The sequence below is a fragment of the Delphinapterus leucas genome, chromosome 7 (genome assembly GCF_059928025.1).
Source record: "Delphinapterus leucas isolate spDelLeu-1000000601 "Yukka" chromosome 7, BTC_Dleu_Yukka2, whole genome shotgun sequence".
Classification (NCBI taxonomy): Eukaryota; Metazoa; Chordata; class Mammalia; order Artiodactyla; family Monodontidae; genus Delphinapterus; species Delphinapterus leucas.
Window position 1 is genome coordinate 85848052 of NC_143135.1, and position 23758 is coordinate 85871809.

General features: G+C 38.3%; 1 protein-coding gene across 3 annotated transcripts in view; it reads left to right on the forward strand.

Moving 5' to 3' along the window:
• DDX10 (DEAD-box helicase 10) overlaps positions 1-23758 on the forward strand; it is a 287937-nt gene that overhangs the window by 262422 nt on the left and 1757 nt on the right. Inside the window, exon 19 of one of the 3 annotated variants that reach the window (XM_089915515.1) lies at positions 22893-23756. The exons of the other annotated variants lie outside the window; for them this stretch is intronic. Coding sequence (XP_089771641.1) covers positions 22893-23022 — 130 coding nt within the window. The 3' untranslated portion in view covers positions 23023-23756. Of the gene's footprint in view, positions 1-22892; positions 23757-23758 lie in introns of those variants that run through there. 3 annotated transcript variants of the gene reach the window in all.

Genomic DNA, 23758 nt, shown 5'->3' on the forward strand with positions numbered 1-23758 from the left:
GAGATTAAGAGATACAAACTACCAGGTATAATATAAATAAGAAACAAAGATATATTGTCCAATACAGGGAAATATAGCTGTTATTTTATAGTAACTTTACATGGAGTACTATCTATAAAAATATTGAATTACTATGTTGTACACCTGAAACTAACATAATATTGTAAATCGACTATAATAAAGAGAGAAGTTAGTTCCTGTCAAGGGGATTTGGAGATACTATAATTAATATTTATAATGCATTTACTATTCATATATCACTTATCTTGCATGAGGTAGATATTAATCACATTTTACAAATTAGGAAATTCACACTCCATGAAGTTAAGCAGTTTTCCCAAGTTTTAGGCATTTGCTAACATTTGAGTCAGTCAGGTCTGACTCAGAAGCCACTTTCTTCCATACCAGAATTTTTGTAAAACTACCTGTTAAGTAACTGATTTTAAAAAGCAGACATTTCAACATTAAACATGCTGAGGGGAAAAGATGTTCTTTACATTATGAGATGTATAATCCAGAGAAGTTACATGTATTGTTTCAAAGAAAATCAAAATTACTTTTTTTGTTGAATCAAAATGGCAAGTTATATTCCTTCTGTAGTATTGAAGTATTGTTTCATTTCTTATTCTGAGTCTGAGGTTATTGGGTGCTTCTTTCTAGTATTATTTTCCTTATGCCATTAATGTTTTAATTTTCACTGTAGCTTTGAACTTCTGGATTTCTTTGGGATTAATGATAAGCGATTTGAAAAAAAAAATGCAGTACAGATTTTAATGTCCACTTATATACTCACTCACAAATAAAGTAAGAATGTGGTTTTAGTTAGAGATTACTCTGCCTAACTTCATATGATAATAGAGTGGGCCAGTCAGATATTTAGCAGTATAGAAGCTTAGCCTAGTGGGTTTATTCATTTATTTAAGAAATATTTACTGAGCCTATGGATACTATAGTGGGCAATGTGACTGCAAAGAATAAGACAGGGCTTCCCTGGTAGCACAGTGGTTGAGAGTCCGCCTGCCGATGCAGGGGACACGGGTTCGTGCCCCGGTCTGGGAAAATAACACATGCCACAGAGCGGCTGGGCCCGTGAGCCATGGCCGCTGAGCCTGCGTGTCCGGAGTCTGTGCTCCGCAACGGGAGAGGCCACAACAGTGAGAGGCCTGCGTACTGCAAAAAAAAAAAAAAAAGAATAAGACAGTTTTTGTCCTCAAGGAACTTGGAATCTAATCGGTGAAGCAGATAAGTAAAATAGACAGTCTTAGTACAGCATTTCGTAGGGTGTGATGGAGGAGTGCATAGTGCTAGGGGGCACCTAAGAGGGCACTTAACCTACACTAGGATGGTCTGGAGAGGCTTCCCGGAGCTGAGTCAGGAGGGGAATGAATAACAAATAGTTACAGAGGCACTAGAAAGACTTAGATGGGTTTGAGAGAGATTAGTGAAGAAATGATCAATTAAATTAAGGATGTGAAGAAGAAGTGGTTAAAGGATGACTTCCAGGCTTTTAGTAGGGGTATTACTGTTCACTCGGAAGGAAAATATAGGAAGAAGAATAGATTTGGGGAAAACATGTAGTAGTTAGGGGCATGTTGAGTTTGTGGTGCCTTTGCAAATGTAGATAGAGATTTCCAGGATCCAGCTGAATATGCTGATCTGGTGGTCAGGAAAGAACTCTAGGTTATAAAGATGAATATTTTGTAAGTCATTAGCACTATGGAAGATAGTTGGAATACTGAACTGCATGAGAATACTCAGAATGAATATGTAAAATGAGAATAGTAAAGGGCAAAGGATGGAACCTAGAAATATAGATGTAGGTAATGGTGACAAAGGAAGAGGAAACTAAGATACCATTAGGGAGGTAGTAGTTAATCTGTAAGTACTTAAAAGTTAGATGATTGCCTGTTACATCTCATGGAAGCTGTAGTAATGGTAAAATTTTAACTGTCCGCTGACTGGGTGTTAACTCAACAGAAGTCATGTGTTTGGAAAAATGAATTACTAAATTTAGCCTTAACATGACCATTTATATAATTTTGAAAAACATATGCAAAGCCAAAGTTTAGAACACTGGGAACTTGTGCTATTAAAAACAGGGGATTGGTCAGCAGCCTGGCACCTGTGTACCCACAGACTGGACTGAGTGCTGTGGGAGTTTTCCCATGCGTAAAGCTCTCCTCTGTGACTCCGTTGGAACTTGAATTAGAAGCAAGTTCCGATGAAACATTGCCTTCTTCATTGCAGTAATGGTACCTCTCAGGACTCCGAAGAACCTTCAACAAGGTCATGATTTCTGCCTTTCAGATGAGTAGGCATTTATTGAATGACTTTTTTTTTTTAACATCTTTATTAGAGTATAACTGCTTTACAATGGTGTGTTAGTTTCTGCTTTATAACAAAGTGAATCAGTTATACATATACGTATATCCCCATATCTCTTCCCTCTTGCATCTCCCTCCCTCCCTATCCCACCCCTCCAGGTGGTCACAAAGCACAGAGCTATCTCCCTGTGCTATGTGGCTGCTTCCCACTAGCTATCTGTTTTACATTTGGTAGTGTATATATGTACATGCTACTATCTCACTTAGTCCCATCTTACCCTTCCTCCTCCCCGTATCCTCAAGTCCATTCTCTAGTAGGTCTGCGTCTTTATTCCCATCTTGTCCCTAGGTTCTTCATGACCTTTTTTTTTTTTTTAGATTCCATATATATGTGTGTTAGCATACGATATTTGTTTTTCTCTTTCTGACTTACTTCACTCTGTATGACACACTCTAGGTCCATCCACCTCACTACAACTAACTCAATTTCGTTTCTTTTTATGGCTGAGTAATATTCCATTGTATATATGTGCCATATCTTCTTTATCCATTCATCTGTCTCATCCGTCAGTGGACACTTAGGTTGCTTCCATGTCTGGCTATTGTAAATAGAGCTGCAATGAACATTGTGGTACATGACTCCTTTTGAATTATGGTTTTCTCAGGGTATATGCCCAGTAGTGGGATTGCTGGGTCATATGGTAGTTCTATTTTTAGTTTTTTAAGGAAGCTAATACTGTTCTCCATAATGGCTGTATCAATTTACACTCCCACCAACAGTGCAAGAGGGTTCCCTTTTCTCCACACCCTCTCCAGCATTTATTGTTTGTAGATTTTTTGATGATTGCCATTCTTGACTGGTGTGAAGTGATACCTCATTGTAGTTTTGGTTTGCATTTCTCTAATAACTAGTGATGTTGAGCATCTTTTCATGTGCTCTTTAACCATCTGTATGTCTTCTTTGGAGAAATGTCTATTTAGATCTTCTGCCCATTTTTTGATTGGATTGTTTGTTTTGATATTGAGCTGCATGAGCTGTTTGTATATTTTGGAGATTAATCCCTAGATGGTTGCTTCGTTTGCAAATATTTTCTCCCATTTTGAGGGTTGTCTTTTCATTTTGTTTATGGTTTCCTTTGCTGTGCAAAAGCTTTTAAGTTTCATTAGGTCCCATTTGTTTGTCTTTATTTCCATTACTCTAGGAGGTGGATCGAAAAAGATCTTGCTGCAATTTATGTCAAAGAGTGTTCTGCCTTTGTTTTCCTCTAAGAGTTTCATAGTATCCGGCCTTATTTAGGTCTTTAATCCATTTTTAGTTTATTTTTGTGTATGGTGTTAGGGAGTGTTCTAATTTCATTCTTTTCCATGTAACTGCCCAGTTTTCCCAGCACCACTTATTGAAGAGACTGTCTTTCCTCCATTTGTATTCTTTCAAGTCTTTATTGAATTTGTTACAATACTGCTTCCGTTTTATGTTTTGGCTTCTTGGCTGCGAGGCATGTGGGATCTCAGCTCCACGACCAGGGATCAAATCCACAACCCCTTCATTGGAAGGTGAAGTCTTAAGCACTGGACCACCAGGGAAGTCCCCTTCATTGTATATTCTTGCCTTCTTTGTCATAGATTAGGTGACCATAGGTGCGTGGGTTTATCTCTGGACTTTCTATCCGGTTTCCATTGATCTGTTTTTGTGTTAGTACCATATTGTTTTGATTACTGTAGCTTTATAGCACAGTGTGAAATCAGGGAGCCTGATTCCTCCAGCTTCGTTTTTCTCTCTCAAGATTGCTTTGGCGATTCATGGTCTTTTGTGTTTCCATACAAATTCTAAAATTTTTTTGTTCTAGTTCTGTGAAAGATGCCATTGGTAATTTGATAGGGACTGCACTGAATCTGTAGACTGCTTTGGGCAGTATAGTCATTTTCACAATATTGATTCTTCCAATCCAGAAACATGGTATATCTCTCCATCTGTTTGTGTCATTTTTGATTTCTTTCACCAGTATCTTATAGTTTTCTAAGTACAGGTCTTTTGCCTCTTTAGGTAGGTTTATACCTAGGTAATTTATTCTTTTTGTTGCAATAGTAAATGGGATTGTTTCCTTAATTTCTCTTTCAGATTTTTCATCATTAATGTATAGGAACGCAAGAGATTTCTGTGCATTAATTTCGTATCCTGCAACTTTACTGAATACATTGATTAGCTCTAGTAGTTTTCTAGTAGCATCTTTAGGGTTTTCTTTGTATAGTATCATGCCATCTGCAAACACTGGCAATTTTACTTCTTCTTTTCCAATTTGGATTTTTTTTATTTCTTTTTTCTTCTCTGATTGCCATGGCTAGGACTTCCAAAACTATTTTGAATAGTGGCAATTGTGGAAATACTTGTCTTGTTGCTGATCTTAAAGGAAATGCTTTCAGTTTTTCACCATTGAGAATAATGTTTGCTTTGGGTTTGTCATATATGGCCTTTATTATGTTGAGTTAGGTTCCCTCTGTGTCCACTTTCTAGAGAGTTTATCATAAAATGGTGTTGAATTTTGTCACAAGTTTTTCCTGCATCTATTCAAATGATCATATGGTTTTTATTCTTCAGTTTGTTGATGTGGTGTATCACACTGATTGATTTGTGGACATTAAAAAAATCCTTGCATCCCTGGGGTAAATTCCACTTGATCATGATGATCCTTTTTTGTTTGAATTTTATTTATTTTTTTATACATCAGGTTCTTATTAGTTATCCATTTTATACATATTAGTGTATATATGTCAATCCCAATCTCCCAGTTCATCACACCACCATCACACCCCCAGCCACTTTCTCCCTTTGGTGTCCATACGTTTGTTCTCTACGTCTGTGTCTCTGTTTCTGCTCTGCAAACCGGTTCATCTGTACCATTTCTCTAGGTTCCACATATATGCATTAATATGCGATATTTGTTTTTCTCTTTCTGACTTACTTCACTCTGTATGACAGTCTCTAGATCCACCCACGTCTTACAAATGACCCAATTTCGTTCCTTTTTATGGCTATATGTAGCACATCTTCTTTATCCATTCGTCTGTCAGTGGGCATTTAGGTTGCTTCCATGACCTGGCTATTGTAAATAGTGCTGCAATGAACATTGGGGTGCATGTGTCTTTGAATTATGGTTTTTCTCAGGGTATACCCAGTAGTGGGATTGCTGGGTCATATGGTAATTCTATTTTTTAGTTTTTTAAGGTACCTCCATACTGTTCTCCATAGTGGCTGTATCAATTTACATTCTGACCAACAGTTCAAGAGGGTTCCCTTTTCTCCACACCCTCTCCAGCATTTGTTGTTTGTAGATTTTCTGATGACCCATTCTGACGGGTGTGAGGTGATACCTCGTCGTTTTGATTTGCATTTCTCTAATATTTAGTGATGTTGAGCAGCTTTTCATGTGCCTCATGGCCATCTGTATGTCTTCTTTGGAGAAATGTCTATTTAGGTCTCTGCCCATTTTTTGATTGGGTTGTTTGTTTTTTTAATATTGAGCTGCATGAGCTGTTTATATATTTTGGAGACTAATCCTTTATCAGTTGAATAGTTTTCAAATATTTTCTCCCATTCTGAGGGTTGACTTTTTGTCTTGTTTGTATTTTCCCTTGCTTTGCAAAAGCTTTTAAGTTTCCTCGGGTCCCATTTGTTTATTTTTGTTTTTATTTCCATTACTCTAGGAGGTGGACCAAAAAAGATCTTCCTGTGATTTATGTCAAAGAGTGTTCTTCCTATATTTTCCTCTAAGAGTCTTTTAGTGTCTGGTCTTACATTTAGGTCTCTAATACATTTCGAGTTTATTTTTGTGTATAGTGTTAGGGAGTGTTCTAATTTCATTCTTTTCCATGTAGCTGCCCAGTTTTCCCAGCACCACTTATTGAAGAGACTGTCTTTTCTCCATTGTATATCCTTGCCTCCTTTGTCATAGATTAGTTAGCCATAGGTGCGTGAGTTTATCTCTGGGCTCTCTGTCCTGTTCCATTGATCTATATTTCTGTTTTTGTGCCAGTACCATACTGTCTTGATTACTGTAGCTTTGTAGTATAGTCTGAAGTCAGGGAGTCTGATTCCTCCAGCTCCGTTTTTTTCCCTCAAGACTGCGTTGGCTATTTGAGGTCTTTTGTGTCTCAGTACAAATCTTAGGATTTTTTTGTTCTAATTCTGTGAAAGATGCCATTGGTAATTTGATAGGGATTGCATTGAATCTGTAGATTGCTTTGGGTAGTATAATCATTTTCACAATATTGAGGCTTCCAACCCAAGAACATGTTATATCTCTCCATCAGTTTTTATCATCTTTAATTTCTTTCATCAGTGTCTTACAGTTTTCTGCATACAGGTTTTTGTCTCCCTAGATAGGTTTATTCCTAGGTATTTTATTCCTTTTGTTGCAGTTGTAAATGGGAGTGTTTCCTTAATTTCTCTTTCAGATTTTTCATCATTAATGTATAGGAATGCAAGAGATTTCTGTGCATTAATTCTGTATACTGCAACTTTACCAAATTCATTGATTAGCACTACTAGTTTTCTGGTGACATCTTTAGGATTCTCTGTGTATGGTGTCATGTCATCTGCAGACATTGACAGTTTTACTTCTTTTCCAATTTGTATTCCTTTTATTTCTTTTTATTCTCTGATTTCTGTGGCTAGCACTTTCAAAATTATGTTGAATGATAGTGGTGAGAGTGGACATCCTTGTCTTTTTCCTGATCCTAGAAGAAATGCTTTCAGTTTTTCACCATTGAGAATGATGTTTGCTGTGGGTTTGTCGTATATGGCCTTTATTATGTTGAGGTAAGTTCCCTCTTTGCCCACTTTCTGGAGAGTTTTTATCATAAATGGGTGTTGAAGTTTGTCAAAGCCTTTTCTGCATCTATTGAGGTGATCATGTGGTTTTTATTCTTCAATTTGTTAATATGGTCTATCATATTGATTGATTTCCATATATTCAATAATCCTGGCATCCCTGGGATAAATCCCACTTGATCATGGTATATGATACTTTTAATGTGTTGTTGGATTCTGTTTGCTAGTATTTTGTTGAGGATTTTGCATCTATATTCATCAGTGATATTTGTTTGTAATTTTCTTTTTTTGTAGTATCTTTGTCTGGTTTTGGTATCAGGATGATGGTGGCCTCATAGAATGAGTTTGGGAGTGTTCCTTCCTCTGCAATTTTTTGGAAGAGTTTGAGAAGATTGGGTGTTAGCTCTTCTCTAAATGTTTGATAGAGCTCACCTGTGAAGCCATCTGGTCCTGGACTTTTGTTTGTCACAATATTTTTAACCACACTTTCAATTTCAGTACTTGTGATTAGTCTGTTCATATTTTCTATTTCTTCCTAGTTCAGTCTTGGAAGGTTATACCTTTCTAAGAATTTGTCCATTTCTTCCAGGTTGTCCCTTTTATTGGCAAAGGGTAGCTTGTAGTAGTCTCTTAGGATACATTGTATTTCTGCAGTGCCTGTTGTAACATCTCCTTTTTCATTTCTAATTTTATTGATTTGAGTCCTCTCCTTCTTTTTCTTGATGAGTCTGGCTATCAATTTTGTTTATCTTCTCAAAGAACCATCTTTTAGTTTTCTTGATCTTTCCTATTGTTTTTTTTTTTTGTTTCTGTTTCAGTTATTTCTGTTCTGATCTTTATGATTTCTTTCCTTCTACTAAGTTTGGTTTTTGTTTGTTCTTTCCTAGTTCCTTTAGGTGTAAGGTTAGATTGTTTATTTGAGATGTTTCTTGAGGTAGCCTTCTATTGCCATAAACTTCTCCATTAGAACTGCTTTTGCTGCATCCCGTAGGTTTTGGATCGTTGTGTTTTCATTGTAATTTGTCCCTAGGTATTTTTTGATTTCCTCTTTGATTTCTTCAGTGATCTCTTGGTTATTTAGTAACGTATTGTTTAGCCTCCATGTGTTTGTGTTGTTTACATTTTTTTCCCTGTAATTCATTTCTTGTCTCATAGCGTTGTGGTCAGAAAAGATGCTTGATAAGATTTCAATTTTCTTAAATTTACTGAGGCTTGATTTGTGACCCAAGATGTGATCTATCCTTGAGAATGTTCCGTGCGCACTTGAGAAGAAAGTATAATCTGCTGTTTTTGGATGGAATGTCCTATAAATATCAATTAAATCTATCTGGTCTATTTTGTCAGTTAAAGCTTCTGTTTCCTTATTAATTTTCTGTTTGGATGACCTGTCCACTGGTGTAAGTGACGTGTTAAAGTCCCCCACTATTATTGTGTTACTGTTGATTTCCTCTTTTATAGTTGTTAGCAGTTGCCTTATGTATTGTGGTGCTTCTATGTTGGGTGCATATATATTTATAATTGTTATATCTGCTTCTTGGATTGATCCCTTGATCATTATGTAGTGTCCTTCCTTGTCTCTTGTAACATTCTTTACTTTCAAGTCTATTTTATCTGATATGAGAATTGCTACTCCAGCTTTCTTTTGATTTCCGTTTACATGGAATATCTTTTTCCATCGCCTCACTTTCAGTCTGTTTGTGTCCCTAGTTCTGAAGTGGGTCTCTTGAAGACAACAAATATGTATATATGGGTCTTGTCTTTGTGTCCATTTCACAAGCCTGTGTCTTTTGGTTGGAGCATTTAATCCATTCTTGTTTAAGGTAATTATCGATATGTATGTTCCTATTACTATTTTCTTAATTGTTATGGGTTTGTTTTTGTAGTTCCTTTTCTTCTCTGTGTTTCCCACCACTACTTTGTGTGTGCGCACCAAGAGTGGAGTCTCTGTTTCCCCCAGTCCTGTCGAAGTCCTGCAATCAAATCCCACTAGCCTTCAAAGTCTGATTCTCTATGAATTCCTCCTCCTGTTGCCGTACCTCCAGATTGGGAAGCCTGACGTGGGGCTCAGAACCTTCACTCCAGTGGGTGGACTTCTGTGGTATAAGTGTTCTCCAGTTTGTGAGTCACCCACCCAGCAGTTATGGGATTTGATTTTATTGTGATTGCGCCCCTCCTACCCTCTCATTGTGGCTTCTCCTTTGTCTTTGGATGTGGGGTATCTTTTTTGGTGAGTTCCAGTGTCTTCCTGTCGATGACTGTTCAGCAGTTAGTTGTGATTCCGGTGCTCTTGCAAGAGGGAGTGAGCATACATCATTCTACTCCGCCATCTTGAACCAATCTTTCATGATGATCCTTTTCATGTGTTGTTGGATTCGGTTTGGTAGTATTTTGTTGAGGAATTTTGCGTCTGTGTTCATCAGTGATGTTTGCCTGTAATTGTCTTTTTTTGTGATATCTTTGTCTGGTTTTGGTATCTGGGTGATGGTGGACTCGTAGAATGAGTTTGGGAGTGTTCCTTCCTCTGCAATTTTTTGGAAGAGTTTGAGAAGGGTAGGTGTTAACTCCTCTCTAAATGTTTGATAGAATTCGCCTGTGAAGCCATCTGTTCCTGGACTTCTGTTTGTTGGAAGATTTTTAATCACAGTTTCAATTTCAATACTTGTAATTGGTCTGTTTATATTTTCTATTTCTTCCTGGTTCAGTCTTGGAATGTTGTACCTTTCTAAGAACTTGTCCATTTCTTCAAGGTTGTCTGTTGGTGTATAGTTGCTTGTAGTAGTCTTTTACGATGCTTTGTATTTCTGTGGTGTCCATTGTAACTTCTCTTTTTTATTCTAATTTTATTAAGTCATCTCTCTTTTTTCTTTTTTTTTCTTTTTTGCGGTACGCGGGACTCTCACTGTTGTGGCCTCTCCCATTGCTGAGCACAGGCTCCAGATGTGCAGGCTCAGTGGCCATGGCTAATGGGCCCAGCCGCTCCGTGGCATGTGGGATCTTCCCAGACTGGGGCAGGAACCCGTGTCCCCTGCATCGGCAGGCAGACTCTGAACTACTGCCCCACCAGGGAAGCCCTCCCTTTTTTTCTTGATGAGTCTGGCTAAAGGTTTATCAATTTTTTTTTCTTCTCAAAGGACCAGCTTTTAGTTTCATTGGTCTTTGCTCTTGTTTTCTTCGTCTCTCATTTATTTCTGCTCTTATCTTTATGATTTCTTTCCTTCTAATTTTGGGTTTTGTTTGTTATTCTTTCTCTAATTGCCTTAGGGGTAAGGTTATGTTATTTATTTGAGACTTTTCTTCTTTCTTGAGGGAAGATTGTATTGCTATAAATTTCCCGGTAAGAACTGCTGTTGCTGCATCCCATAGGTTCAGTCATCATGTTTTCATTGTCCTTTGTATCTAGGTATTTTTTGATTTTCTCTTTGATTTCTTCAGTGATCCAGTGATTGTTTAGTAATATATTGTTTAGCCTCCTTGTGTTGTGTATTTTCCTTTTTTTTTCCTGTAACTGATTTCTAATCTCATAGCTTTGTGGTTGGAAAAGATGCATGATTTCAGTTTTCTTAAATTTACTGAGGCTTGATTTGTGACCCAAGATGTGATCTATCCTGGAGAATGTTCCGTGTGCAGTTGAGAAGAAAGTGTATTCTGCTGCTTTCTGAGATTTTTTTTTTTTTTTTTTTTTTTGTGGTATGTGGGCCTTTCACTGCTGTGGCCTCTCCCGTTGTGGAGCACAGGCTCCGGACATGCAGGCTCAGCAGCCATGGCTCATGGGCCCAGCTGCTCTGCGACATGTGGGATCCTCCTGGACTGGGGCACGAACCCACGTCCCCTGCATCGGCAGGCGGACTCCCAACTGCTGCGCCACCAGGGAAGCCCTGAGATGTTTTTTGATTTCTCTTTTTATTTCTTCTTCAACGCATTGGTTGTTCAGGACTGTGTTTTTAAATTTCCACATATTGTGAATTTTTCAGTTTTCTTATAATTAATTTCTAGTTTCATACCATTGTGGTTGATAAAAATACTTGGTATTATTTCAGTCTACCTAAATTGCTAAGATTTGTTTTGTGACTTATCATATAGTGTTTCCGAAGAATGTTCTGAGTGTGCTTGAGAAGAATGTGTATTCCTTTGCTGTTGGGCAGAATGTCCTGTATATTTTTGTTCAGTCTCTTTGCTCTAAAATGTAGTTCCAATCCAGCATTTCCTTACTGATTTTTTTTGTCTGGATGATCTAGCCATTGTTGAAAGTGGTTTACTAAAGTCCCCTTCTCTTATTGTATTGTTGTCTATTTCTGTCTTCAGATCTGTTAATATTTAATATATTGTGGTGCTCCAGTGTCTGGTCTATGTGTATTTATTATTGTTATATCCTCTTAATGAATTGACCTCCTTGTCTTTATATAATGATATTGTTTGTCTCTTGTTACCATTTTTAGCTTAAAGTATATTTTGTCTGATGTAAGTAACTACCTTTGCTCTCTTTTGGTTTCTACTTGTGTGGAATATCTTTTTTCCAGCCCTTCATTTTGAGACTATGTGTTCTTAAAGGTGAATTGAATTTCTGGTAGGCAGTGTATAGTTGGGTCTTATCTATGCCACCAATCTATGCCTTTTGATTGGAGAATTTAATCCATTTACATTTAGAATAATTATTGATTGGTAAGGAATTACTAATACCTTTGTATTGTTTCCTGGCTGTTTGTTGTTCCCTTGTTCCTTTTTTTCCTTCTCTTGCTACCTTCCATTGTGAATTGATGATTTCTTAGAGTGGTATGCTTTGATTCCTTTCTCTTTATCTTTTGTGAATCTGCTGTAGGTTTTTGCTTTGTGGTTCCCCTGAAGCTTACAGAAGAAATCTTATAGATAGATAATAGTCTATTTTACACTGATAACAGCTTATTTTAATCACATACAAAACCTCTACCCTTTTACTCCCCTCTTCTTATGTTTTTGATATCACAATTTACCTCCTTTTATATTGTGTATTTATTAACCAGTATTGTAGCTATAGTTATTTTTAATACTGTTGCCCTTTAACCTTTATACTGGAGTTAAATGTTGAACACACCACCATATTACAGTAGTAGCATATTTTGAATTTAACTGTATACTTACCTTTACCCAGTGTCTTGGATATTTTCATGTACTAAATAGTGTCCTTTGATTTAACTTGAACTCCTTTCAGCATTTTTATTTGTTGTTGTTAAGGCAGGTCTAGTGGTGATGGATTCCTTCAGCTTTTGTTTGTCTGCGATACTCTTTCTCTCTCCTTCATTTCTGAAGGACAACATTGCCAGATGTACAGTCAGCCCTTTGTATCAATGGGTTCCACATCCACATTCAACCAACTGTGAATCGAAAATACTCAAGGAAAAAAAATTCCAGAAAGTTCTAAAAACCAAAATCTTAATTTGCCATGCACCAGCAACTGTTTACATAGCATTTACATTTTATTAGGTATTAAAAGTAGTCTAGGAATGATTTAAAGCATATGGAAGGATGTGAGTAGGCTACATGCAAATACTACACCATTTTATATAGGTACTTGAGCATCTGCAGATTTTGGTATCACTGGGAGGGGGAAGAAGGGGGGTCCCAAAACCAATTCCCCGTGAATTCTGAGGGATGACTGCATTCTTGGTTGGCAGGTTTTTTTCCTTTCAACACTTTTGCTTATATCATCACATCCTTTCTTGGCGTGTAAAGTTTCTGCTGAGAAATATGCTAATAGTCTTATGGGAACTCCCTTGTAAGCTGCAAGTTTCTTTTCTCTTGTTGCTTTTAAGATTCAGTCTTTTTCTCTGATTTTTGACAATTTTATTATAATATGTCTTGGAGGAGATCTCTTTAAGTTGAGTTTGTTTGGATACCCATGAGCTTCATGAACTTGGGTATCCAAATCTTTACACAGATTAGGGAATTTCTCAGCTGTGATTTCTTTCAGTAAGTTTTCTTACCCCTTCTTCCTCCTCTTCCTCTGGGATTCCAGTAATTCACAAGTTGTTTCCTTTGAGAATTTACCATAGATCACACAGGCTTTCCTCACTCTTTTTATTATTTTTTTTTTTTGTTCTCCCCTGACTAGATAATGTCAAAATTCCTGTCTTCTAACTCACAGATTCTTTCTTCTCTTTGATCCATTTGCTGTTGATTCTCTCTTTTGAGATTTTCATTTCATTCATTGTATTATTAAATTCCAGAACTTCTGTTTGGTACTTTTTAATGATTTCTGTCTCTTTGTTGAATTTCTTACTCTGTTTGTGTACTGTTTTCCTGATTTTGTTGAATTTTCTTTCTGTGTTTTCTTGTACCTCATTGAGCTTCCTTAAAACAGCTATTTTGAATTCCTTATCCAGTAAATTGTAGATCTTCATGTCTTTGTGATAGGTTTTTGGAAGATTATTGTGATCCTTTGGTGGTGTCATGTTTCCTTGATTTTTCATGTTTCAGGTTTTGTGTTGCTGTCGTCACATTTGCAGTAGCAGTCAACTTCTCCAGTCTTTATTAACTGCCTTCAGGAGAGAATACCTTTTGTCAGCCCTCCTAGGGATTCTGAGGCTTTCTATAGATATGCCTGCTCTGTGCTCCTTGCTCCCTTTTGTGGGAGAATTCTTAAACCTGTGTACCTTCTCTTCATTCTGCAATGCACCAGGATGCATACTGATAGCTTCCCTTTTATTTTCCCATGGGTGATACTAAAGCTGAAGCTTGTGGCCTCTCCCTGACCTGCAGGTTTGGGTCATGCTCACTTAGCTATCTGCCAAAGCTCACTCTCACCAGCAACATCAGGAGCACTTACAGGGATCTGGATACAGGGTGGACAGGGGTGTGGGTGAGGCCCGTGGAGCCCTAGGGGTGCCCATGGGCCAGTTGGAGGGATCTACATGCAGGGCGTCTCCAGCAGTTCGTAGGTGGGCTTCTTGAAGGAATTCATGGTGTAGTTAGTAGGATTCATGTCCTTTTAATTACCTCTGAGAGTCCTATCTGCCACTCTTCTAGCCTCTTCCCCACTCAGTCCCCACCCCATGCAGCTCATTATTTAGTACTCTGGATAGGGTGAGAGAAATGGGGAGGAAGTTTTGTATAGTAGGGGAAGCCAGGCACTCACTCACTCATATGTTCTCACTTTCCCCAATAGGAAAAATCACAGGCCAAGAAGATCTTTCTTGGCCCTGAACTGTGCCACCTTGGAGGAGGGTTGATATGAATAAAGTCAAACTGTTCCATTTACTGTCTCCAGTGTGTCCAAACTCGTGTTTTTTTGCTGCATTGGTATGCTGGAACTTCTCCACAGGAGACCTGGACTTCCATAAAGGCTCACTTATGTGTGGCTGATTATATAAATATTGTTATTCCACTGCCAAGAGGGACTGCAGCGGTGTTTTGTGGGTCACTGCAGGGTTCACAGCTGGGACAGGTCTGTATACCTCTTACCCGATACATGATTGGGACAGACTCTTCCCGGGCCTCTTAGTGTAATAGTGCTAGTGCTAGATCCCACAGCTCCCACAAAGGCACTTTTGTCCATGGACGGATGCCAGATTGTGGTTGGGAGGGAACATGAGTGAGGATATCTCATTTAGCCATGTTGCTGACATCACCCTCTGGTGCCAAACCATTTAGAAGAGCCCTTTTCTTTTTATTATTATTTTTTAATTTATTGTTTTTTATTTTATTTTTTAGGTTGAAGTAGCTGTCATGTTTTATTTAGTTTTTTTTCTTCTCAGGTCTTTCTTAGAGTATAGTTGCTTTACAGTGTTGTTAGTTTCTGCTGTATAACAAAGTGAATCAGCTATACATATACATATATCCCCATATCCCCTCCCTCTTGCATCTCCCTCCCACTCTCCTTATCCCACCCCTCTAGGTGGTCACAAAGCACTGACCTGATCTCCCTGTGCTATGCAGCTGCTTCCCACTAACTATTTTACATTTGGTAGTGTATATATGTCAATGCCACTCTCTAACTTTGTCCCAGCTTACCCTTCCCCCTCCCCGTGTCCTCAAGTCCATTCTCTAGGTCAGTGTCTTTATTCCTTTCCTGCCTCTAGGTTCATCAGAACCTTTTTTTTTTAGATTTCATATATGTGTTAGCCTATGGTATTTGTTTTTCTCTTTCTGACTTCACTGTATGACATACTCCAGGTCCATCCATCTCACTACAGATAACTCAGTTTCGTTTCTTTTTATGGCTGAGTAATATTCCATTGTATATATGTGCCACATCTTCTTTATCCATTCATCTATTGATGGGCACTTATGTTGCTTCCATGTCCTGGCTATTGTAAATACTGCTGTAACGAAAATTGTGGTATATGACTTTCTGGATTATGGTTTTCTCAGGGTATATGCCCAGTAGTGGGATTGCTGGGTCGTATGGTAGCTCTATGTTTAGTTTTTTTAAGAACCTCCATAGTGTTCTCCATAGTGGCTGTATCAATTTACATTCCCACCAGCAGTGCAAGAGAGTTCCCTTTTCACTACACCCTCTCCAGCATTTATTGTTTGTAGGTTTTTTGATGATGGCCATTCTGACCGGTGTGAGGTGATATCACCTTGTAGTTTTGATTTGCATTTCTCTAATAATTAGTGATGTTGAGCATCCTTTCATGTGTTTGCTGGCAATCTGTATATCTTCTTTGGAGAAATGTCTATTTAGGTCTTCTGCCCATTTTTGGCTTGTGTTGTTTGCTGTTTTCATATTCAGCTGCATGAGCTGCTTTTATATTTTGGAGATTAATCCTTTGTCAGTTGGTTTGTTTGCAAATATTTTCTCCCATTCTGAGAATTGTCTTTTCGTCTTGTTTGTAGTTTCCTTTGCTGTGCAAAAGCTTTTAAGTTTCATTAGGTCCCATTTGTTTATTTTTGTTTTTATTTCCAGTACTCTAGGAAGTGAGTCAAAAGGGATCTTGCTGTGATTTATGTCACCGAGAGTTCTGCCTGTGTTTTCCTCTAAGAGTTTTATAGTGTCTGGCCTTACATTTAGGTCTTTAATCCATTTTGAGTTTATTTTTGTGTATGGTGTTAGGAAGTGTTTTAATTCATTCTTTCACATGTAGTTGTCCAGTTTTCCCAGCACCACTTATTGAAGAGTCTCTGTTTTCTCCATTCTATATTCTTTCGTCCTTTATCAAAGATAAGGTGACCGTATGTGCGTGGGTTTATCTCTGGGCTTTCTATCCTGTTTCATTGACCTATATTTCTGTTTTTGTGCCAGTACCATACTGTCTTGATTACTGTAGCTTTGTAGTATAGTCAAGTCAGGGAGCCTGATTCATCCAACTCCATTTTTATTTCTCAAGATTGCTTTGGCTATTCAGGATCTTCTGTGTTTCCACACAAATTGTGAAATGTTTTGTTATAGTTCTGTGAAAAATGCCATTGGTAGTTTCATAGGGATTGCATTGAATCTGTAGATTGCTTTGGGCAGTATAGTCATTTTCACAATGTTGATTCTTCCAATCCAAGGACATGGTATATCTTTCCATCTGTTTGTATCGTCTTTAATTTCTTGCATCAGTGTCTTATAGATTTTCTGCATACATGTCTTTTGTCTCCTTAGGTAGGTTTATCCCTATATATTTTGTTCTTTTTGTTGCAGTGGTAAATGGGAGTGTTTCCTTAATTCCTCTTTCACATTTTTCATCATTAGTGTATAGGAATGCAAGAGATTTCTGTGCATTAATTTTGTATCCTGCTAGCATCTTTAGGATTCTCTATGTATAGTGTCATGTCATCTGCAAACAGTGACAGTTTTACTTCTTCTTTTCTGATTTGGATTCCTTTTATTTCTTTTTCTTCTCTGCTTGCTGTGGCTAAAACTTCCAAAACTATGTTAAATAATAGTGGTGAGGGTGGACAACCTTGTCTTGTTCCTGATCTTAGAGGAAATGGTTTCAGTTTTTCACCATTGAGAACAATGTTGGCTGTGGATTTGTCATATATGGCCTTTATTATGTTGAGGTAGGTTCCCTCTATGTGCACTTTCTGGAGAGTTTTTATCATAAATTGGTGTTGAATTTTGTCAAAAGCTTTTTCTGCATCTATTTAGATTATCATATAGTTTTTATCCTTCAGTTTTTTAATATGGTGTATCACATTGATTTGCATATGTTGAAAAATCCTCGCATTCCTGGGGTAAATCCCACTTGATCATGGTGTGTGATCCTTTTAATGCATTATTGGATTCTGTTTGCTAGTATTTTGTTGCGGATTTTTGCATCTATGTTCATCAGTGACATTGGCCTGTAGTTTTCTTTTTTTGTGACATCTTTGTCTGGTTTTGATATCAGGGTGATGGTGGCCTCGTAGAATGAGTTTGGGAGTGTTCCTCCCTCTTCTATATTTTGGAAGAGTTTGAGAAGGATAGGTGTTAGCTCTTCTCCAAATGTTTGATAGAATTCGCCTGTGGAGCCATCTGGTCCTGGGCTTTTGTTTGTTGGAAGATTTTTAATCACAGTTTCAATTTCAGTGCTTGTGATTGGTCTGTTTATATTTTCTATTTCTAACTGTTTCAGTCTTGGAAGGTTGTACTTTTCTAAGAATTTGTCCATTTCTTCCAGGTTGTCCAGTTTATTGGCATATAGTTGGCTTGTATTAATCTCTCATAATCCTTTGTATTTCTGCAGTGTCAGTTGTTACTTCTCCTTTTTCATTTCTAAATCTGTTGCTTTGAGTCTTCTCCGATTTGTTCTTGATGAGTCTGGCTAATTGTTTATCAATTTTGTTTAACTTCTCAAAGAACCAGCTTTTAGTTTTATTGATCTTTACTATTATTTTCTTCATTTCTTTTTCATTTATTTCTGATCTGATCTTTATGATTTCTTTCCTCCTGCTAACTTTGAGGGTTTTTTTTTCTTATTTCTTTTATTGCTTTAGGTGTAAGGTTAGGTTGTTTAGTTGAGATGTTTCTTGTTTCTTGTGGTAGGATTGTATTGCTATAAACTTCCCTCTTAGAACTGCTTTTACTGCATCCCATAGGTTTTGGGTCATCGTGTTTTTATTGTCATTTGTTATTTGTTTCTAGGTATTTTTTATTCCCTCTTTGATTTCTTCAGTGATCTCTTGGTTATTTAGTAGCGTATTGTTTAGCCTCCATGTGTTTGCATTTTTTACAGTTTTTTTCCTGTAATTGATATCCTGTCTCATAGTGTTGTAGTCGGAAAGGATACTTGGTATGATTTCATTTTTCGTAAATTTACCAAGGCTTGATTTGTGACCCAAGATATGATCTATCCTGGAGAATGTTCCATGAGCACTTGAGAAAGTGTATTCTGTTGTTTTTGGATGGAATGTCCTATTAATATCAATTAAGTCCATCTTGTCTAATGTGTCATTTGAAGCTTGTGTTTCCTTATTTATTTTCATTTTGGATGACCTGTCCATTGGTGAAAGTGGGGTGTTAAATCCCCTCCTATTATTGTGTTACTTTTGATTTCCCCTTTACGGCTGTTAGCATTTGCCTTATGTATTGAGGTGCTCCTATGTTGGGTGCATAAATATTTACAGTTGTTATGTCTTCTTCTTGGATTGATCCCTTGATCATTGTGTAGTGTTCTTCTTTGTCTCTTGTAATAGTCCTTATTTTAAAGTCTCTTTTGTCTGATATAAGAATTGCTACTCCAGGTTTCTTTTGATTTGCATGCATGGAATATCTTTTTCCATCCTCTTACTTTCAGTCTGAATGTGTCCCTAGGTCTGAAGTGTGACTCTCGTAGACAGCACATATACGGGTATTGTTTTTGTATCCATTCTGCCAGTCTATGTCTTTTGATTGGAGCTTTTAATCCATTTACATTTAAGGTCATTATCGATATGTATGTTCCTATTACCATTTTCTTAATTGATTTGGGTTTGTTTTTTTAGGTCTTTTCCTTCTCTTGTGTTTCCTGCCTAGAGAAGTTCCTTTAGCATTTGTTGTAAAGCTGGTTTGGTGGTGGTGAATTCTCTTAACTTTTTCTTGTCTCTAAATATTTTGATTTCTCCTTCAAATCTGAATGAGATCCTTGCTGGGTAGAGTAATCTTGGTTGTAGGTTTTTCTCCTTCATCACTTTAATATGACCTGCCAGTCCCTTCTGGCTTGCAGAGTTTCTGCTGAAAGATCAGCTGCTAACCTTATGGGGATTCCCTTGTATGTTATTTGTTTCTTTTCCCTTGCTGCTTTTAATATTTTTTCTTTGTATTTAATTTTTGATGGCTTGATTAATATGTGTCTTGGTGTGTTTTTCCTTGGATTTATCCTGTATGGGGATTTATCCTGCACTTCCTGGACTTGACTATTTCCTTGTTAGGGAATTTTTCAACTATAATCTCTTCAAATATTTTCTCACACCCTTTCTTTTTCTCTTCTTCTGGGACCCCTATAATTCGAATGTTGGTGTGTTTAATTTTCTCCCAGAGGTCTCTGAGACTGTCCTCATTTCTTTTCATTCTTTTTTCTTTATTCTGCTCTGTGCTAGTTATTTACACTATTTTATCTTCTGGGTCACTCCGTTTTTCTGCCTCAGTTATTCTGCTATTAATTCCTTCTAGAGAATTTTTAGTTTTGTTTATTGTGTTGTTCATCATTTTTTCTTTTTAGTTCTTCTAGGTCCTTGTTAAATGCTTCTTGTATTTTCTCCATTCTATTTCCAAGATTTTGGATTATCTCTACTATCATTACTCTGAATTCTTTTTCTGGTAGGCTGCCTATTTACTCTTCATTTGTTTGGTCTGGTGGGTTTTTACTTTACTCCTTCATCTGCTGCATACTTCTCTGTCTTCTCAATTTGTTTAACTTACTGTGTTTGTGTTCTGCTTTTTACAGGTTGCAGTTTTGTAGTTCATGTTGTTTTTTGGTGTCTGCCCCCAATGGATGAGGTTGGTTCAGTAGATTGTGTAGGCTTCCTGGTGTAGGGGACTGGTGCCTGTGTTCTGGTGGGTGAGTCTTGATCTTGTCTCTCTGGTGGGCAGGGCCGCATCCAGTGGTGTGTTTTAGGGTGTCTGTCAATTTAGTATGATTATAGGCAGCCTCTCTGCTAATCAATGGGGTTGTGTTCCTTTCTTATTAGTTGTTTGGCATGGGGCATCCAACTGCTGGCTGTTGGGTGAAGCTGGTCTTAGCACTGAAATGGATATCTCTGGGAGAGCTCTTGCCAATTGATATTACTCGGGCCCAGAGGTCTCTGGTGGTCCAGTGTCCTGAACTTGGCTATCCCATCTCAGAGGCTCAGGCCTGACGCCAGGTTGGAGCACCAAGACCCTGTCGGCCACATGGCTCAAAAGAAAAGGGAGAAGAAAAGAAAGAAAAAAAAAAAAGAAAAAATTTAAAAATTATTAACATAAAGAAAATAATAATTCAGAAAATAAAGAAGAGAGCAGCCAAACCAATAAACAAATCCACCAATGATAACAAGCTCTAAAAACTAAACTAAGATAAACATAAATATCAGAAACAAATCAGTCTCACACAGCAAACCGCAAGTCTACAGTTGCTCCTAAAGTCTACCACCTCAATTTTCGGACAATTCGTTGTCTATTCAGGTATTCAACCGATGCAGGGTACATCAAGTGGATTGTGGGGATTTAATCCGCTGCTCCTGAGGCTGCATGGAGAGATTTCCCTTTCTCTTCTTTGTTCGCACAGTCCTGGGGTTCAACTTTGTTTTGGCCCCACCTCTGCATGTAGGTCGCCCTCAGGCATCTGTTCCCTGCCCAGCCAGGAGGCGGTTAAAGCAGCAGCTGATTAGGGGCTGTGGCTCACTCAGGCCAGGGGGAGGGACGGGTACCGTGGTCATAATTGGAATGCGGGGCGAGCCTGCAGCGGCAGAGGCCAGCATGACATTGCAACAGCCTGAGGCGTGCCATGTGTTCTCCTGGGGAAGTTGTCCCTAGATCATGGGACCCTGGCAGTGGCGGGCTGCACAGGCTCCCGGTGGAGGGGTGTGGATAGTGACCTGTGCTTGGACACAGGATTGTTGGTGGCAGCGGCAGCAGCCTTAGTGCTTCATGGCTGTCTCTGGGGTCCAAGCTGATAACCATGGCTTGTGCCCATCTCTGGAGCTCATTTAGGCGGTGCTCTGAATCCCCCCTCTACACGTACCCCGAAACAATGGTCTCTTTCCTCTTAGGCAGTTCCAGACTTTTTCCCAGACTCCCTCCCAGCTAGCTGTGGCACACTAGCCTCCTTCAGGCTGTGTTCACGCAGCCAACCCCAGTCCTCTCCCTGGGGCCTGACCTCGGAAACTCAAGCCTCAGCTCCCGGCCCCACCCCCCCCCCCCGCCCTGGCTGGTGAGCAGACAAGCCTCTCAGGTTGGTAAGTGCTGGTTGGCACTGATCCTGTGTGCGGGAATCTCTCCACTTTTCCCTCTCCACCCCTGTTGCTGAGCTCTCCTCCATGGCTCCGAAGCTTCCCCCACCCCCCATTCTCCCTCCACCATCTCCACGAGTGAAGAGGCTTCTTAGCGTGTGGAGACTTTTCCTCCTTCACAGCTCCATCCCAGAAGTGCAGGTCCTGTCCCTATTCTTTTGTCCCTGTTTTTTCTTTTTCCTTTTGCCGTACCCAGGTACATGGGGAGTTTCTTGCCTTTCTGGAAGTCTGAGGTCTTCTGCCAGTGTCAGTAGGTGTTCTGTAGGAGTTGTTCCACATGTAGATGTATTTCTGATGTATTTGTGGGGAGGAAGGTGATCTCCATGTCTTACTCCTCCACCATCTTGAAGGTCCCCCCCGAGTCCTTTTCTGAAGATACCAAATTATGACCATATTCTGACTAAATGTTTACCAGATTTATTACATTATTCCCTTTTTGGGAAATGAATGTTTTCTAGATTCATAACATTTTCCCCCATTTTAGTAAGTTACCTGTAGAATATCTAAATCATTATTTAATAATTAATTTGTTCTACCAATTACCACTTTTTTGCTATGGAAAGTAGTATAAAATATCTTTTTAAAATTTGAACTGGTCCACAAAGCAGCAGTGCTGCTAATTCTGAAAATATTTTCCATCTACATAAATTTTCCATCTTTTTTTTTAGTATCTGAACCAGCTATTTCCTGCACAGAATATAGTGTGCAGAGCACATTAAGAAAGGAGGCGTTAGAAAGCCCACTAATTAGGCTGCTTCTGATGAGCTGCTCTTAGATGCACTTGAAATACAGGCAGGGCAAAAATCAGTATTAACTTGTTCCAAATAAATCATGGTACTCTAGCCCGGTGGAATTGGCACCATACTGGCCATAATCAAGCAGATTTTAGGACTCAGTACTTTTTTTTAAAGTCCTCTTTCCACTAAGAGTAACTTTGTTTACTGACTGAATTCCCTTTATAGGGAACTCTTTCGTGTTCATCTCTGTAGGTACATACCCACCCTTTTAAAATATGATTATTTGTAGCTTTAAATAACCTCATAGTTTGTCTTTCCTCCAGTGGTGAGAGATAATGGCTGCTGAGTCAGAGTACTGGGCATTTCTGGGAGGTGAATGGGGAAATAGTTTACAGTTTTGCTTCAGGCTGGTCAGAACTGGATATGCTGATTAGGCACATTCACTTTGATATCCCCACTATCTTCTTAAGGCATAATAGAGTCCATTGTAACTTGAGCAATTTATTCTCTTTTGGAATACATCCTATGCTTGGAATACATTTTGCTTTCAATTGTCTGACTTTGGGGCTGAATTTAGAGTAATTCAGCTCTGGGTTTGAATTCCATGTGCATAATCTAGGTTCAGTCATTTAACCTCTTTTAACCTCACTGTAGAATGAGGCTGGTGCTCACCACACCAAGGATTGCCATGAAGATAAATGTTGTAATCTACGTAAAGCATGTAGCACAGTGCCAGACCCTTGGTAAGCCCTTAATAAATAGTTGCTACTGCCATTGCTACTAGATGGATTTTTTATTTTGTTTTAAACTTGTATCCAATAATTCGGTCATTTTTGAACATGATGATGGTATGTTAAAATGCCTTGAGGATGTTTTGCTTTCTCTTCCGATTTTAATGTATCAAGCGATTTTCTCTACCTTCAGAAATTAGTTTTATTTTTATGGTCTGTGCCTCAAGTGTGTGCCAAATACTGCAGTAGTGTTTATGTTTTCTTCAGACCATTTGTGAGTCTTAGATACAGATTTAAATGGGGCAGATTTACTTGATGTCTTAAGTAATTTGTAACTTAACATTTCAGGTTCTATTTTATTCATGATCTATATATCACAACAGATATTACTGCTACCTAAATGATAACCTAACTATATAGAGACTGTTTGATGTGACAGGACAAGCGCAGATTGGAGCCATTCTGGAGCCAGAATGTGGGCCAACTGGTGTCCTCATATTGTGAATGATATATCCAGAGCTTCCTAGAATTACTGTGAGGATTGGATGACACAGTGTATACAATGTACCCTGCACAGTGCCTGGTATATTATAGGCCCCATCCCCACATCTGTTAATGGGAAGGTAGTTACTATGACACAGATAGCCTGATGTTGTTATAGCTTCTTTCCCTCCTGAATAATATCACTTCACCAAGTATCTGTTATTGGTAATTTTGTTCTATTTTAAGTGTTTGACTTCATAATAATGGATTTATTTATTTATAAAGTAAATCATTGGATTTGTTCCC